This window comes from Macrobrachium nipponense, chromosome 42 (genome assembly GCF_015104395.2).
Source record: "Macrobrachium nipponense isolate FS-2020 chromosome 42, ASM1510439v2, whole genome shotgun sequence".
Lineage (NCBI taxonomy): Eukaryota > Metazoa > Arthropoda > Malacostraca > Decapoda > Palaemonidae > Macrobrachium > Macrobrachium nipponense.
This window is the reverse complement of record NC_061103.1, coordinates 52,072,874-52,091,440: the sequence shown is the minus strand read 5'-3', so window position 1 is coordinate 52,091,440 and position 18,567 is coordinate 52,072,874. Positions and strand designations below refer to the sequence as shown.

Here is an 18,567-nt window from a genome sequence, read left to right as displayed (position 1 = left end):
TATATATATATATATATATATATATATATATATATATATATATATATATATATATATATATAGTATCAGACATCAAAGGAGGAAGGAAAGATTCCAAAATTCTTGCAGTGTGATTTATTGCACTGATGTTTCAGGAGTATACGTCCCACTTTCAAACTAGAATTTAAAAAGAACAACAGAATTAAAAATAGACTCAGATTAAAACATGATAACAGGTTATTCTTTAACATGAAGGAATGTAAAGGGAAGCACAACAGAAAGGAAGACTGATTACTGGGTAGTGCTGAAGGCAAAAGCTGAGTGACAATAGGGGTCTAGTTTTGGATCCAACGGAAACCTAAGAGAGGCACAGAGGAGTAGATGTCGGCTGAATATTTAATTGGGAACCAGTTGTTTAATAAAGAGATTCGAATATTGACAACTGGTGTTCGTTTGGAGCTTTGTCTATTATTTTGAAATCCTTGTAATTAATATTGTATTTACATTTTTTCCAAGTTCTCTAATACGGGAAAATTCAGGGTCTGATGCCCGTACGATAGCTAGCTCCATGATGAGAATCAAATCTTACTTTCAATAACCTCCGAGTGGTGTCCACTTAATATATAATATATATCTATATATTATATATATATATATAGTATTATATATAATATATATATATATATATATATATTATTATATATTATATTATATATCCAATGTAGCATGAAGAAAACATGTTTAAGAATATCCTCAAATTCAAGGTAGAAGGTAGTAAGTGAAACTAAGACTTTGAACAATTACTTTCATAGTTTATTTCTACATTCTCAAGTTCACATTGAATCCAGGAGAGGTTGACAAGACTTGTTTATACAAAGGATGGGCAACATTACAGTTTGTTAATCTTAGCAGTATTCTTAAAAAATATGCAAGGAAAGGGAATCAAGAGCTAATCCAGGGTGATTTATATTCCTTATTGGTGTGGCTTCAATAAAAATGGGCTCTAACAGATTCCTTTTCCTTTGGTCACTGACCGTGTGGATTATTGATTCCTTATTCCAGTTATTGGCATGGTCTGTGTTAAGCCAATGATTCATAACGCCATTATTAGTTAATCCTCTTGAAATGGCATATTTGTGCCGTGAGCATTGCACCTTTATTCCTTTTGAAGTTTGGCCAATATAAATCTTATCACATTCTTTTGCAAGGAATACTGTATACAATATTGTTTTAATTGGTTTATTTCTCAAAGTATTATTGTATTTAAATACTTAGTTAATATCAATAATTTTAAAAAGGGGTAAAGCAGGAATGAAATTAGGATAAATTGTAGCAGAGAATATTCTTAAGTTCGTTGTTAATACTGATTTGATTGGAATATGTCTTTTTTGCTTTATTTAAACAAAGTTCCAAAAAATATGGAGAGTAACATAATGAGTCTCCTATTTTATCAATAACTTCAAACTCATCTTCTAAATATTCCAGACCACAAATTCTAAAAGCTCTGAGATACATACAAGAAAATTTTGACATCTTAATTTGTTGAGCATGGTTAGAATATAAATGAACACAACAATTATTCCTGGGTTTCCTGTATACTTTTAAAAAAATTAGTGATGGTGATATTTCTAATAACTAAGACATCCAAAAATTGTATACAATTATTTTCTTCATATTCTATTGTCGTTTTTATGGATATTACAAGGTAATTATCTATATGCAAGAATCCAGGAATATTTACATTTTTTTTACAATACAAAAACAATCAAGCGTCTACATATCTAACCCAAAACACATTAGAGAATAAATATCTTGAAATATGTCTAGATTAAAAAAAATCAATTTAAATATTAGACAAAAGTAGTGAAAGAGGTTACACGTATCCATACCAAATATTTGTTTATAAAATTTATCATTGGAGGTTAATTAAAATTTTTTCTATACAAAAGGATGCCAATATAATGAGTCTAGCACAGGAATCAACAGAGTTTTGTAAATTGGAATTTGAAATAGTACCCAGGACAGGTGATAGTAATTTAAGTAGATATTTAGAAAATTTATACCTAATAAACGCAGTTGAACTGATAATGGGACGAGTAGGAAAATATCTTTATGTGTCTTTATGTAAGGTAAAGATGGGCCAATCGTCGTCACTTTCTCTTTTACTCGACTGATTTCCTTTAGTATAGTTTTTATTTTAGAACTGAAACTTTTCATGACATCAGCTAATGGGTCTTTCCGTCGTTATTTGTAAGTGCTAGAATAAGTTAATAAGTCTTTCATTTTTACCACATTTATCAGCTTTAGCAATATGCAAAATTTTCTTTCTTCGTTTCTTAAATTTCATCTATAAACCTTTTATGGAAACTCGCTATTTTATTAGGCATTTGAAGTAATACAAAGAAAAGTACTTTAACTAGTTTCATTGAAGGTGATATGCTTGTGTTTTTCTTTTCCAGTTTGGTAAAGATGTTTGTGCACGAAACTTTATTACGATTAGTAGACGATAAACCAGAACCTAAAGCACATTTAAGATTCCGGTTTAGTTCTTAAAGGCTTGAAAGAGATATAAGACAACCATCTTTATGTTTGTTATTCCATTCACTTATCTTCATGAGGCTTTTTTATTTGTGATCCAGGTGATGCACAAGTAGGTTATTATAAATTTTGTTATGAGTTGAGTTGAATATAGAATTTAGGCCAAAGGCCAAGCACTGGGACCTATAAGGTCTTTCAGCGCTGAAACAGAAATTGACAGTAAAAGGTCTGAAAGGTGTAACAGGGGGAAAACCTCGCAGCTGTGCTATGAATCAATTGTTAGGAGAGGGTGGAAAGTCAGATGGAAGAAAGAGATAACTGGTTTCCCTCACATGTTTTCTTCAAACATTGCAAGAATTTTCTAAATAAGAAACTATTGGACTCCCCTTCCATAAGCACTGTTCCACGAAAGAAACTATATGCCAGTATTCCATACATCCAAGACGACAAATTTAGAAGGAATCTCAAGTCTGCAATTGAAAAACACTTTAATATGTTGCAAGTTATACTAATTCCAAAAAATCCCCTTACAATAGGATCACTTTTCACATTTAAAGACAGACTCTGCCCAATATTGCAATCTTCAGTCGTATATAAATATACTTGCCCCAGATGTGATTTGGGGACTTACGTGGGTTCGACTAAACGATGGCTAAAAGTCAGAGCTGATTCACTTAATGGTGTCCGTCACCGAACTGGCTGCAGAGTGTCCAATCCAGAATTTTCTAATATCAGAAATCATGCAAAATTTTGTAAAACCACCATCAATTATACTGACTTTTCTGTCTTGGGCCAAACAAGCCGTTTACACGAACTGCTTATTTTAGAGTCGCTATCTATTAAGCAGTTAGTGCCCAACTTGAACTCACACACCTCCTCTGTACAGCCGTATCTGGGTTGAACCGGCTTTCTTCGCTGCTCCTCCCTTCTTTCCGAATCTCCGAGTCTTCAACTTTTTAGTCTAGCAGGTGGTTTTTAAATTGCTTTCATTTTATGTATGTTTTTTTGTATATTTGTTGAGACTTGAAGTCAAAGTTGTTTCATTATTTTTAATTTGTGTCGTTTCTCTTTTAGCCTTGATGACGTAACTATGTGTTACGAAACGCGTCGGCAATAAATGTACTATCACCTGATGACCGGCTATCTCCTTGTCACCTTGTCCTTCTATATATATAAATTATTAATAAATTAAAAATATAAATATAAATATTATTATATAAATTATAATATATATAATATTATACAATAATAACAATATAATATTAAATATATTTATTAAATTATTATATATTAACCTTATATATATTATATATATTATTAATAATTATATATTAATATATAATAAATATATATATAAAATATATAAATAACATATATAGATTATTACTATATTAAAATATACTATATTATTAATATAATAATTATATTATAATATAATAAAAATAATATATATATATATAATATGTTATAATAATATATATACATATATGTGTGTGTGTGTATGTATTGTTGTGACGTGATCTAGGTTCTCAAGGCCACTCAGGTTTGGAAGATAGGAAACCATTTGCTATGTGCCTGTATTAAAAACTAAGTTATAGGATGGAACAGCATGTAAAATACTCACTAAATTCTACAAAGTAGAGGAGTAAAGTAATGAGTGCAGTTGGGTACACCAACTGCACTCTTTACTTTACTAAAGCAGGGGAAGCCAAAGCAAAGTATGTGGAAGTCCTTGGTATGAAAGCCAAGGCTCTGATGTGAAATATTGTTGTAAACCACAAATACTGTTAGACTCCGCCAGTAACCTCGGATAGTGAATATAGAATCATGAACTCCCTAACACTTCATTAAAACTATTTTCCGCTAATAGAGAGAGAGAGAGAGAGAGAGAGAGAGAGAGAGAGACAGAGAGAGTGAGAGACTCACAGGTGCACAGAATTCTCACCATGCAATTATAACCGTGATGAAACCTATCTCATCTGATCGATTTACTTGAAAAAAATCAATATAGAAATCAATGAAATATAAAATTAAATGGCCAAAACATCCCTTTACGCAATTCCTTGCATCATAAAGTAACGAAATGGCCAGTCACTTCCAATCTCTTGGTTCAAAAGCTTCGGTATGACACGTTGACGCTAGTCATTGCTACAATTAAACCTAAAAACATGAACGAACGAAGCCACGTTTCTTATTATAAATGTAAGGTTGGTGATTGATTGCCATGGCATTTCCACTTGTTTATGGCCTGGACTTTTGATTTATATGTGCACTGAACACTACCTATCGCAAGTGGTGGTACATATTTACATATCTGTGAACCTACACATACAGTCTTTATATATATATATATATAATATATATATATATATATATATATATATATATATATATATATATATATATATAGCGATACCATCGGGAAACCATGATAGTCAGGAATCCAAGCGCTTTCGTCTTTATTCAGACATCGTCAAGGAGCTACTAAAAGTACAATCGGAGAGGAAGGCCTCAGGTACAAACAAGATTACCAGATGGTTAATTATCAAAAGGGTAAAAATTAAAAGGGATAATCCAGGATTATCGGATATCACACGGTCACAAACTTAAACAGATTCTGACCCTAACCGAAATTACAAAGTATCTTTACAGTCCAAAACATGTAAAAATTGAATATATTAATTTTGTTGCTTATATTTATCTACAACTTTTTTCATTATGAAAGCATCAAGTTTTAAATAAACCAAGACTTAAATTTAGAACATTTCTATTATTTGACTTGATAAAACAAGATTCAATGATATTCCTTTTAACTGTGTCATTACATGGATTAAGGCTCTTGCATGACTCCAGTTAAATAGGATGATCTAAATCTCTCATATGTACGAATAATGCATTCGATATTTGCCCAGTTCTCACAGAATATGATGTTAGCTTAAGACGCTGTGAAAGAGATTTGCCAGTCTGTCCGTAATAGATTTTATCACACTTTTTGCAAGGAATTTCATATATGCAGCCTGGAAGATCTTTAGGAGAAGTTTTGATTACTAAACTCTTGACATTAATATTACTGAAAACAACATTTATGTTAAAAAGCTTTAAAATTCTAGGAATATCTAAAAACCTTTCATCATAAGGTATTTTAGAATGTTATGCTTACTAAATTCAAGTTTGTCATTAGTTGAATAAAATGTTTTTCTAGCTCTTTTCCATGCCACATCTACAAAAGTCCTTGGGTATTTAAGTTTCAATGCAATATCATAAATAGTTTTAATTTCAGCGTCAATAAACTGCGGGCTACAGACACGTAAAGCCCTTAGGAACATCCCAGAAAAAACAGAGAATTTAACATTTTGATGGTGATTGGAGTAGTAATGAACAAAAGAGGCAATATTAGTTGATTTTCGAAAGGACTGAAAAGGTGAAAATGAAATTTCTATCATTTCTTATGGACGTTACATCAAGAAAATTCAAATTACAATTTCTTTCTTCCTCTACAGTAAATTTTATAGAAGGGACTAAATTATTGAGATTATTAAAGGAATTCCTGGAGGTTTCGTGAACTGGCCAAATACAGAAGATATCATCCACGTATCTAAACCAAATAACTTTTTGGGGCAAAATTCTTCGGTAAGAGGTTTTGTCTCAAAAAATATGGATCCAATTAAATATTTTGCCTAAGGACAGGAGTTATATATATATATATGTATATATATATATATATATGTATATATATATATATATATATATATATATATATATATGTATATATATATATATATATATCATATATATATAATATATTATAATATATATATATATATTATATTGTATATATATATATATATATATATATAATATATTATTATATTAATATATATATATTTTTTTTTTTTATATTATATATATATAAATTGTAATACGAATGAAGCTGCAACCTGCTAACAAGTTCATAATGATAGAAGTTGAAGTGTTCAAATATGTCGCACTAATTACTAGATTCACATAAGTTCCTCAGAATTTTTACGAGGATTTTCTTCTTTATATGAGGCTGTTCCAAAAAAAAAAAAAAAAAAAAAATCACCTTATTTCAGGATCGTTGCTGGGGAACCTTGAGTTATGAAAAGTATACTACTTTCTATTTTTGGCTATATGTTGCAATGAAATCTCAGACCACCAGGGAAGTTCTCATGGTAAAACAGCTAATAGGTAGATCCATGCTCTGTTAGACCAATAAAATACAAGTTATGGTAACTATATTATCTAAGAAATCAATCATATCAATAATGAAATAGAATTAGAAAAAAACGAATATCCCCTTCATAAGAAATGTTCCACTACCAAGCTTACATTATAAGCATTCGGAGTATGAGCATGCCCTTACGTGACCATACAAATGTATGTGTTTTACCCTCTATTAATGACTCTTGCATTAAAATTGGTATCTACACTAAGTCAATGAAGACAATAGGTATAAAAAAAAAACTTACCATGTCAATTCATGATGCCCCGAACGAGATAAAAAATAGTTTATTAAATTTAATGTTGTCAAACGGAGGGCGAATAGTTTACAAGAGCCTGACAATAATGTTACCTTTAAAGTAGTCGTAATACAAGGTTCCCAGTGGGTGCCATCAGAAAAAACAATGAGGTAACCTCATAGTCTTCCCTGAACCAGAGAAGCCTCATACCTAGTGGCAGCATCATCGAAAGCGCCCTTATACTCAATTACTTGTGGTTCCTTTAGATTGCATTCCAGGATCAGTACTAAGGTGATAGATACGTGGAGAATGTTATATACAATTCTCTCTTATTATTACGCATCAACGTCCACTAACAGGGATATAGACTGACTAGGAGATTATACTGAAAAGAATACTGCATTGTTTTATTAACTAAGAGGGTGTTTAGCATGAAACAACGTTACATCCCAATGTAGCAGACGCTAGTCTAGATTGGAATATCACAATTAGATTTAATATCACTGTTAGCATCGTAAGGAGAATTATTTATAGCATCGATGATAGCAATGGGGGACTGCGTTACAACAACCACTAATAAGGAATGTGATACTGATCAATAGGGGAAAAGTCGCCTTGGAAAAATGAAAAAGAAATACAGGCAAGAAATTACTCCATCACAGTACGTGGGCATCAGTGCTGGTCTTGGCTTCTTCCGAATTGCTTGTCGAAGTTTCTCACTATGGAGAATAAATGAGCACGTCAGGGTCCCCATAAGAGAGGGGAGAGCAAAGCGGGGAAAGGTTTGATCGCTACTACAGCTGGAGAAGTTCTATGGCCATTTGTCTTTGGTCTCGTCTTATAAGGTGGCTTTCAGCTTTCTCTTTCCAACATGTGCTGTACCGAAGGTCCACTTCCTCCTTCCGATATAACCCCCACTCAAAGTCTTAATCACGGGACCCTACCACATGTCTGCGGGGATTATTTTCAAAGGAAGCCAATCAGAAGAGAACAGAGGCTGGGAAAGAGGCGTGACTGAAAAATGTCTGAATTTCCTTCTAGTATGAGTTATTTCGCCTTGGTTTTAGCTTAAATTCAGAATATATATATATATATATATATATATATATATATATATATATATATATATACATATAGTATATATATATATATACATATATACATATATATATATATATATATATATAATATATATATATATATATATATATATATATATATATATAATCTATATATATATATATGAATAACTTGATCACGAAGTATATAAAACGTGATGCTATGTATAAATAAAGGTATTTTTTTGCCACGAAGGAAAAAAATTAAAAAGCGAGTTAGCCGAGTACTTTCGGTCCTATTCGGACCCTTACCGAATAGGACCGAAAGTACTCGGCTAACTCGCTTTTTCATTTTTTTCCTTCGTGGCAAAAAAAAAAAAACCTTTATATATATATATATAGACTATATATATATATTATATATATACATAGATATATGTATATATACATATATATATATATCTATACTATATATGTAGTAGGTAAAAGCTTCACTGACGTTCTGGATTTGGCCAAAGAAAGGATCCATGGGTTCGCGCCCTGGTCCAGGCAAGTCTATTATCGAAGAAAAAATTCCCCTTCGGTTGAGCATATATGAAAACTATATCATCCGAGCTAGAGCGAAATTAGATATTAAAGACATTGCTAGCTCGATATATATACATATATTCTATATATATATCATATAATATATATATATATATATGCTATGTATGTATATTAGCGGAACCCTTCCCTAACCCGCCCTGCAATCCCGTCTTTACTTACATATATATAATTATATCTATATATATATCTATATCTATATATATATATATCATATATATATATATATATATATATATATTCTATATATATATATATATATATATACCGGGTGTTTTCGAAATTAGAGGCCCCCCCCCCACCTCCACAGAACAAATCGAAAGTTATGAAGTTTTCTGCTATAGCCTATCTCCAAGTACATTATCTTAAGTTTCTATTAAGCTATATTTCATTTTACATTTCTTGTATTTTCAGACTGAGTGACGGAGTTAGATACAGCCATGGCTAACGACTCGGAGGAAATCAGATGGATTGACTGAATCCGGGCTATAACTTTCAGAGAGGCCATGGATGCTGGTGCATCCTTCATTTCATGTTCCTGGATAGCTAAATACATTAAAAGAGATGAATCCTTTGTTAAAAGAAGTTGGAACAAAAACGCGAAGAGTGAGAATCCTGGAAGGCCTGAATTCCTTTCTCAGGAATCAAAAGACACCATAGCTGAGGCAGTGGGTAGACCAAGAAAGTCTTTACGCGAATTAGCGCTTGAACTAGAAACACAAAAGGGAAAGAAGAGAAGTTATAGTAGTTGTATATCGTGAGTTGAAGAAATCGGTATCAAGAGAGATACGTCCAATCGGCATACGGGAGACATTTTGACTCGACGTTTAATTTACGTCCAATCGGGGCGTTAAGGGGAGGGGTTAATGTGTGTGAAAACATTGTAGTATTTGATAAAGATCGTGTTGAAGCACACATAGTGAAACTCTGAAGATATACCAAGCTAGAACGACCTGCGAAGAGAGGTGACCGAAGTGCTCAGGGAAATGGAGTTTGAGTCTCTGCTTTTTAGCGATTTGCTGAAATCATACCCCTCAAGAACGCAGGCTGTGGAACAGGCAGATGGAGGCCACACAAAATATTGAATACTCAGAGAAACTTAAATAAATACCTGTTCTTTCTGAATTACTTTGATTTTGTCCATATCAATGTTAGTTTTATGCTGCAGATGGGGGGTTCTGAATTTCGAAACACCTTATATATATATATATATATATATATATATATATATATATATATATATATATATATATATATATATATATATAATATATATATGCAATATAAAAAACAAAACTGTATCGTGCTTCTAAGAAATCAATAAAGGGATCCACAGTAATATCCTTGTTTATCTAGATATAATATCTTTATACAAAGCTTAAAGCTTTCGTCCATCCTCCTGTGGACTTGATCACTAAGCAAATGAGACATGGTATTGGTGAAGAATTCCAAATAAACATAAACAAACAGACAAAGAACATTAACAAGGTTAAAAAATGCGAACAAGTCATTGGGTCGTTTGCCTTTCCATAATTCGCTGTGATCTACGGGCCGGGACAAAGCGACGGTCTTCTTCCTGAATGACATCTTGACGGTCGTTAACCAAAAAGGTAATTTGTAGATTAGACTCTGGAACGGGCGAAGGATGGTTATTTACATTATCAGATTGAAGGAGGCTGTACACATTTCTGAAGTTCTTTATTCTGGCCCTTTTGCAAATTTCTTCACTCAAAAGTAAATTGTTCTGTATTCCAGTATTCCCCTCAAAGGTGCCATTCAAAGTGATGAGAGCTCCTTCCACAATTCTCCTAGTGGTCCTATCCGCACTCTTATAAACAACTTTTGCAAAAGGGCCAGAACAAAGAACTTCAGAAATGTGTACAGCCTCCTTCAATCTGATAATGTAAATAACCATCCTTCGCCCGTTCAGAGTCCCTTAATCTACAACTTACCTTTTTTGGTTAACTACCGTCACGATGGTTCATTCAGGAATTCAAGACCGGCGCTTTGTCCCGCCCCGTAGATTCACAGCGAATTATGGAAAGGCAAACGACCCAATGACGTGTTCGCATTTTTCAACCTTGTTAATGTTCTTTGTCTGTTTGTTTATGTTTATTTGGAATTCTTCACCAATACCATGTCTCATTTGCTTAGTGATCAAGTCCACAGGAGGATGGACGAAAGCTTTAAGCTTTGTATAAAGATATTATATCTAGATAAACAAGGATATTACTTTGGATACCTCTATTGATATATTATATATATATATATATATATATATATATATATATATATATATATATATATATATATATAGATATATGTATTTATATATATATATATATATATATGGATATATATATATATATATATATATATATATATATATATATTATATATATGTGTGTGTGTGTGTGTGTGTGTGTGTGTGTGTGTGTATACATATATATGTATATTTACATATATATATATATATATATATATATATATATATATATATATGTATATATATGTATATATACACACACACATATATATATATATATATATATATGTATATATAGTTATATATATATATATATATATATATATAAATATATATATATATAGATATATATATATATATATATATATATATGTATATATATATATATATATATATATATCTATATATATATATATAATATATATATATATTATATATATATATATATATATATATATATATATTACAAATAAGGGAACTAAGAGGATATGATGCATATTTCAACTGTCTTTCCTTCAATGTTTCAAAGATGGCTATTATCATCAGGCTGAATAAAAAATAACAACAATTCAAATAAAAACATAAAACTCAGTAAAATCGTTAATACTAAAATACTGATATTAGAATCGTAACGTAAAAGTTAAAACAAACCTAGTACCTTAAAGTAACAAAACTGAGTGACCAAGAAGAGCACCAATAAGACGCAGAGTTAGAGCTTAGTTGCATTGAAGTCGAAGAAAGTTTGATTAAGCTGAAGATACAAGCTCAAAGAGGAAGAGAAGATAGGGAGAAAAGAGAAAGAGAAGTAGAAAAGCAGCAGAAGAAAGAGAAGGCATAACAGAAGAAAGAAAAAGAGCAAGGTTTGAACAGGAGATGGAATTGATAAGAGCTAGATCGATTTTACCTGTGACACCGTCTAGCCCTAATCAAAGTTATCAAGACCCTGTATTTGATGTGTAAGAATGCAGAAGTTAATCACTAATTTTACTGACGAAGCTCCAGTTGAGTTTTTCGACCAGTTTGAAAAAGTGTCTTCAGGTATGGGATGGCCAGAAGATAAATGGTCAATCTTGTTTTTAAGTGTCTTAATTGGAAAAGGGAGAAGTGCTTATTTAGGATTAATAGCTGATCAGTATAAGGTACTCAAATATAATGTACTACAAGAGTATTACAATGAAAGATTAATATCTTTAAGGATTTTGCTTACAAAGCGAAAAAGTGTTTTAAACGATGGTTGGAGACTGCTAAGATTGAAACTTTTGACGAACTTGAAGACTTGGTTGTTCTTGAACAATATCTTATGGGAATTCCTGAACACATAAGAGCCTATTTGAGAGAGAGAGAGAGAGAGAGAGAGAGAGAGAGAGAGAGAGAGAGAGAGAGAGAGAGAGAGAGAGAGAGAGGTTGACAAACTTGACAAGGCTACTACACTGAGTGGAGATTACAATATGCTTCATAGCAAAGGACCTATTAGTCAGGTGCCAGAATCATCAACGCTCAGGTTTTAAGTCTCGTCCAAATTTCAATAACAAATGTAATATTGGGAATCTTAAAAATTATAATACCAAGACAACACAAGGTAATGCCGTTCAGAAAGCTAATGTAAAATCCTCATCATCCAATTTTTCAATACAGTTACAGAAGCCTAATGTAGTCTGCTTCAAGAGTGGAAGAGCAGGACACTACAGTCGAGAGTGTTACCAGAATCAACAGCATTCGAAAACAGTTGGTCAAGTGGTAAAAGGTAACCATGTGAAACAGACTACAAAGAGCAGTGTGGGGAAGAATCAGACTACAGAGAAGACTGAGACTACACTAGCTGAGTGTTTAGCGACCAGTGAAAATGTAACTTCAAGTAATGAGTGGCTGAGCAGCATGGAGGCTTGAAGGTATGTTGACAACTCCAGGAGGGAGTGTCCAGGTACCAGTCAAGTTATTACGTGATACTAAGAGCAACCATAGTGTGGTAGTACATGGTGCTCAACCTCAGTTGGAAAACAGTCTCACAGGAGATTCAGATATTTCAAAGGGTATAGAAGAAGAAGCGCTAACTCTTAAATGCTTCTTACACCTGTCGTACGAATTGGTGACAGGGAATGTTGATTTTGCTGTAAAGGACTCACTGTCTGCGAATGTGTATGTGTTTGATTAGGTAATGAAGTTGTAGTGTGTCATTTATTCCTTGTACTATAGTGGCAGACAAACCATCGATGATTAGTCCTACAGTAGTTTTAGAGAAGAATAACCCCCACCTGTTTACTAGTCGTGTAAATACCAGGGGATTACCTGTACAAGAGAAGAGACTGGGATTTACACACCCAAGAAGGATCAAGCAAACAATTCTTGAGCTTAATAGAGTTGTTCCAGGGGTGCGATGTTTCCCCTAGTGCGGAACAAGAAGAAATTTCCTAAAAAGGAGAACCTGCTGTTCTTTAAGAGACACAGGGTAAGCAGAGTGCTCCTGAAGATAGTAATGTAGCTACAGTAGCTGAATTAGCAGATATTAAGAGTTCAACCTGGAAGTTGGTCAAGGTACAAGAGAGAAGTTAGTGGAACTGTGGAAAAGGATACATCATTAGCTGATTTGTTCTTCAGAGTTCTTGATCAAGAAGAGATGCAACAAACTCCTACTTGTTATTATCTGAAGGAGATGCTGAATGGGGCGAATATCGTCAAATTTTGATTCCCCAACCATTGAGGAATAATCAAGTGGTAGCAGTAGCTCATTAAGACTGGAGATATGGGAACCGGGAAGACAGTGGAAAAGATCCTGAAGAATTTTTTTATGGCCCAGACTATGCAAAGATGTTAGCAGTTTCGGTCAGGAGTGCCACACCTGCCAGATAGCTGGAAAACCGAATGAAACTGTTCAGAAATACCCCCTACAACCTATAGAAGTTAGAGGAGAACCTTTCAGCAAGGTGATTATGGATATGGTTGCACCACTTTTGAAGATGAAAAAGGGAAATGAGTATTTGTTAACATGAAAGCGTCCTGTGACAAGATATCCTATTTTAGCACCAAAATCTTGTATCATCAAATGCCATATTGTCCTTTGGGGACTGAAATTAAAATCCTTAAAGACGAAACAAAGAGGATTGTTTTCTCTCAACACATTAACATCATGGCCATACATTATATATTCAAAATTACATAAGGAGTTTACAATGGCTAGGGCTACATTATCTATAACAGAATATTTACTCTCCGGTAGTTTCATCTTTCTATAATAAAATCTTGCTGGGTATAGTTTATCATTTTTCCACTGCAACAGGACACCACTACCCCATAATCAGATGCATCAGTAGCAATGTCAAATGGTTTGTTATAGTCAGTGAAAATCAATATGGTGAGGACAGTCATTTCTCATTTAGAGTATTAAAAGCTGACTGCCTTTGGACACCCCATTAAAAATCTTTTCCGTTTCTGGTCAAGTCAGTCAAATGTCCTTTGATTGCTGAATAATTATATACAAATCGCCTACAATAACTAGGAGCTGTTCAACACTTTCACTGAAATGGGTTCTGGAAAATTTTCTATAGCTTATATCTTATCATGTACTACTTTTAAATCATCCTTTGATACAAAACAACCCAAATAAACAAGTTCTTCCTTATATAAATCACATTTCGATAACTTTACTTTTAAGTCATTCAGTCTTAACCTTTAGGAAAACTAGCTCCAGTTTCCTAAGATGTTCTTCAAGTGTATGTGAAAAGATAACTAAATCATCCATAAGTGAAGGTAGGATGTCACCCAAATGAATTTAATGGAAACCTCTCAACCCAAATGAATTTAATGGAAACCTCTCAACAGGTATAAAGTAAAATAGGAATATTGACCTACGACAGACAAGATGTAATCAGTAAAAGGCACAAGAAATCTGTTTGGAACTGTCCCCTCGTTTAATTTTCTAAAATCCATACAAATCATCCAAGTTCTGATCTTTCTTTGGGGCAACTGTTAAAGGGAAATTGTATGGACTAACAGAGATCTTTATTACATTTTGTCTACTTCTTCTGTTAGTTAATTTTGGGTCTTCATGGGACGTCTGTAGGAAGAAACATAGATTACCTTATGTGGATCCCTTAATCTTATGTATTTAATTATGCTAATATTACCTAAACAGCCACTGTTGGTAGTGAATACATCACTGAATTTTATGAAAAGTCCCAAATTTATTTTTTCGAACATTTATGTCTTCTACCAACTTATCTTTATTGAGTTTAAGATAACATTGTCATTTGATTACCTTGTGGTCATTTCTTTATTGTTTTGATAACATTGTCATTTGTTAAGTGGTCATCTTCTACTTCTGTTACTGATAAAACCTTAGGATGATAGAACTCAACATCGATCGAGGGTGTATTTCATTTATGACTAATTCTTTACTTAAATTATCAAAAACAGAAAAGGAATCATGTTGAGTTGCCTCAATAATTTATTTTATATTTCAAATACTAATTGGCAATTCAACGTAGGTAACTTTCTTCTCTGGTGTGTCTTCATAATCTGATTTTTTTTAATGAATGGAATGATTTTATAAATCTCTCCTTGACATAAACACCACACTTTGATGGAACCATCATAGGTTAAAATTAGTTTACCCAACTTGTATTGAATTCTGACAGTGCCTACTACATTTAACATCATTCTTTTCTATAGGAAAATTTGGAAACAGCAAGAGATGAGATCTTAAATCCATCAAATTACGAGGAATACTAGTATCTAGGAAGAGGGTAAAAGCTTTATGATGTTCAGTAACCACTTTAATGACAATCTTTCATCTATGTTGCTATGAATGAGTGTGAGTATTTTATTCATGATTTAAAATGAATCAGTAGTTGATAATTTACAATTATTATCCCAATCCCATATATCTTCTTAAATAGCACATTGATCAGGCAACGTATTAAACATTACTTACATGCAACTTAACATGATCAGTCCCTTAGATATCACTAGGTTGTCATAGTCTTGTCACTTGACAGTTGGGAAATTCTGAGAAAGTGACGAATCACTTTAGTCCTGAACCATATATACATTAGCTTTACCATGATGGTTGTTTTGATATTCCTGTTCCTGATTCTTCTTTTTCCGATATTTCTTATTGTTATTACCTGTAAATCCACTACCGGTATTGGTATTATTCTGATTGTGTTTATTACCATTGTGATTGTTCTTTCCTCTGGTGACTGTTCAGATAACTATGATTAGTGGACTGATGAATAATACAGTATTTAGTCTTACAGTCCCTTTTTAGTGACCATTACAGTTACAGTTAAAACATTTCATTTGTAGATGTGTGGAGTTAAGTGCATTAACTTGCTGTGCTATTGTGGTAACCTACTTCACTTGATTATTTTCAATGCTGGATATAATTGTTGGATCCAAATCTGGACATTTACACATATGCTGCTTAATCTTATCGGTAGTAGTCACTTCACTAAAAGTTCTGTCAAGTTTTAACATCAAAACAGTGAATCAATCTGTCTGGCAGCATATCAGTTACCAATGCAAGGTGCATTAGATGACACATGCCTGTGGTTCTGATAGTGTTACCATTAACCCAAGAAGAAGTAAGTAGTTTAGAATGCTACTCATTAAATCTATCTGTGATAAGGGTAGTACGATCAGTTACTGATAATCCCTTTCTATCTGTTATTTTATATATACTCCTGAAGAATAGGACTTCATCCAGCTCAGACTCAGTGCCTTATACCTTTGTTGAAGTACCCTTAAAGTCATCCCAGGACATGCAAGTTTGAAACAAATTTGTTCGTAACCTGAGCCAGAGCCACCATTTGCACAGTCAGCAAATAACTTGGCTTCTTGCAGTTCAATAGTAGGTTTCACTATATTCTCAGAATTTAAACGGGCTCAATGGATGTGATCCAACCCTCGATCCCTTGAGTCAATTGGTTGGTTCTAGGTCTGGCCCTACAACTGTACTTGCACCTGCACCTGTAGTCATGTTGTTAGAGTTTCTGCAGTTACCTGTAGGAATATTATTACCTCTATCTCCATTTTACAAGCCAAACTAGTTAGTGTATACACTCATTTAGATCTTAGCATCATATATTTATGAAAGAAAAGAAATTCTCCAATGAGAAAGCCTAAGTTAAAAAAGAAAAAAGGATAAAGTCTGTGGAATAAAACTGATCACATCTTCGACTCCAGGACAGTTTGTTGTATCAGGCTATACTACAGCACATCCCTAAAGACTAAGAAGCGAGTAGACTTAGCTGTGGTTATATAAGAGAATCATCGTAAGATGGTTCACTCATGCAGCCCCACTTCCTCAGCAGAAATGGGTCGGCGCTGTTGATCAACACGACTCGAATGTAGGACCCACAGACATCTGTTTGCTTATGAAATCTTCAAAACAAGATTCAGACATACACATTACCTGAAAATTTGAGAGGAATTAGAAATAGGTTTCTATTTTTCCTGAACCTGCAAAGCTCATTCCTCTTTTTTCCTTTTGTGACAAATTGTTGACGGACGATGTAGATATGCAACAGAATACAGCTGCTTGCTTTGCACTTTGCATATGCTTCTTGTTTAACAGGCTGTGAGGCTATTAGCCAACTGAAATGGCTTTTTTCCTCATATCTAGGTGCTTATGATTCTTGAGCCTCAAGATGTGATGCCAGCAATCATCAGAGACCCGTCTTCTTCTTCAAATAAGTAATTATTGATTGTAACAGGAATTGTTAGCAAACACATGTAGTGTTCTCATCCATAATGTAGACAGTGTTTAAAAATCTGCATGTATGTAATCCATAGCAGTGACTACGCTGTGTATATATACACATCTCAGAGAAATGTATTCTGTTTGTTACTGTTTTAAGATGTGCTAGGACTAGGTTTTACTCGGAGGGCGGTAATACCAACTGCCAACATTATTGGCTAGGCCGATATGTCCATTATGTGACGATGCTTTCTTAAAAAAAACATCACCAGTTGATTAGATAGAGATATGTTTAAGTGAGACATATTCTGTTTTTTAGCTCTCTTGCAAAAGGTGAGTAGCATTTGCATACTTACAAACACCACACTTGAATCAATCAGAGTGGCTTAACAAACACACATACACTCACAACTTTAACACACAAAAATTATCCAAATTTTGTCATGTAAAAATAGTGACAGATTACATTGTTAAAAATAACCAATGGTCACATCTGACCTATGACGAATAATTGTTGGCAATATAGTTTGTAAATATCACAACAGTAATTGATAAACTATTAACCAAACACCATTTGACCTCGTTCGCCCCCTTATGGCTTTTGCTTTGCTGAGGTGACACTTTGTTAGGGTGCAACATAAAAACAATGCATTGAAACTCCTCTCTTTCCCCAAGACTTCCCATCTTCACATTATTATAGTTAGGAATACTAATGTTACAAACCTTACTTTGTGACATTTGCATGTTTCTCCTTGAATCTTAAACAAGGAGTAAGAAAAAAAAATTCTATAAGTAAAGTAGTGTGTAGAACGCATACCCTCATGTTTTAAAAATTAATCCCTTTTGGTCAACTTATTTTTCCCAACACCTTAACGCCTTCAAAGAGCATTCCAAAGTTATTGGCGAAAATTGCTAAGAATTACTTCGTGCCTTCCTTTACCCACC

At 33.1% G+C, this 18,567-nt stretch overlaps 1 protein-coding gene across 1 annotated transcript in view; it reads left to right on the top strand.

Moving 5' to 3' along the window:
* Positions 1–12,819: 12,819 nt before the first annotated feature.
* The window catches only part of LOC135213384 (carboxypeptidase A4-like), a 78,297-nt gene continuing 72,549 nt past the window's right edge, over positions 12,820–18,567 (top strand). The window contains exons 1-4 of the mRNA XM_064247360.1: positions 12,820–12,958; positions 13,316–13,374; positions 16,796–16,927; positions 17,942–17,955. Of these exons, the coding sequence (XP_064103430.1) occupies positions 12,820–12,958; positions 13,316–13,374; positions 16,796–16,927; positions 17,942–17,955 (344 nt within the window). The remainder of the gene's footprint in view (positions 12,959–13,315; positions 13,375–16,795; positions 16,928–17,941; positions 17,956–18,567) is intronic.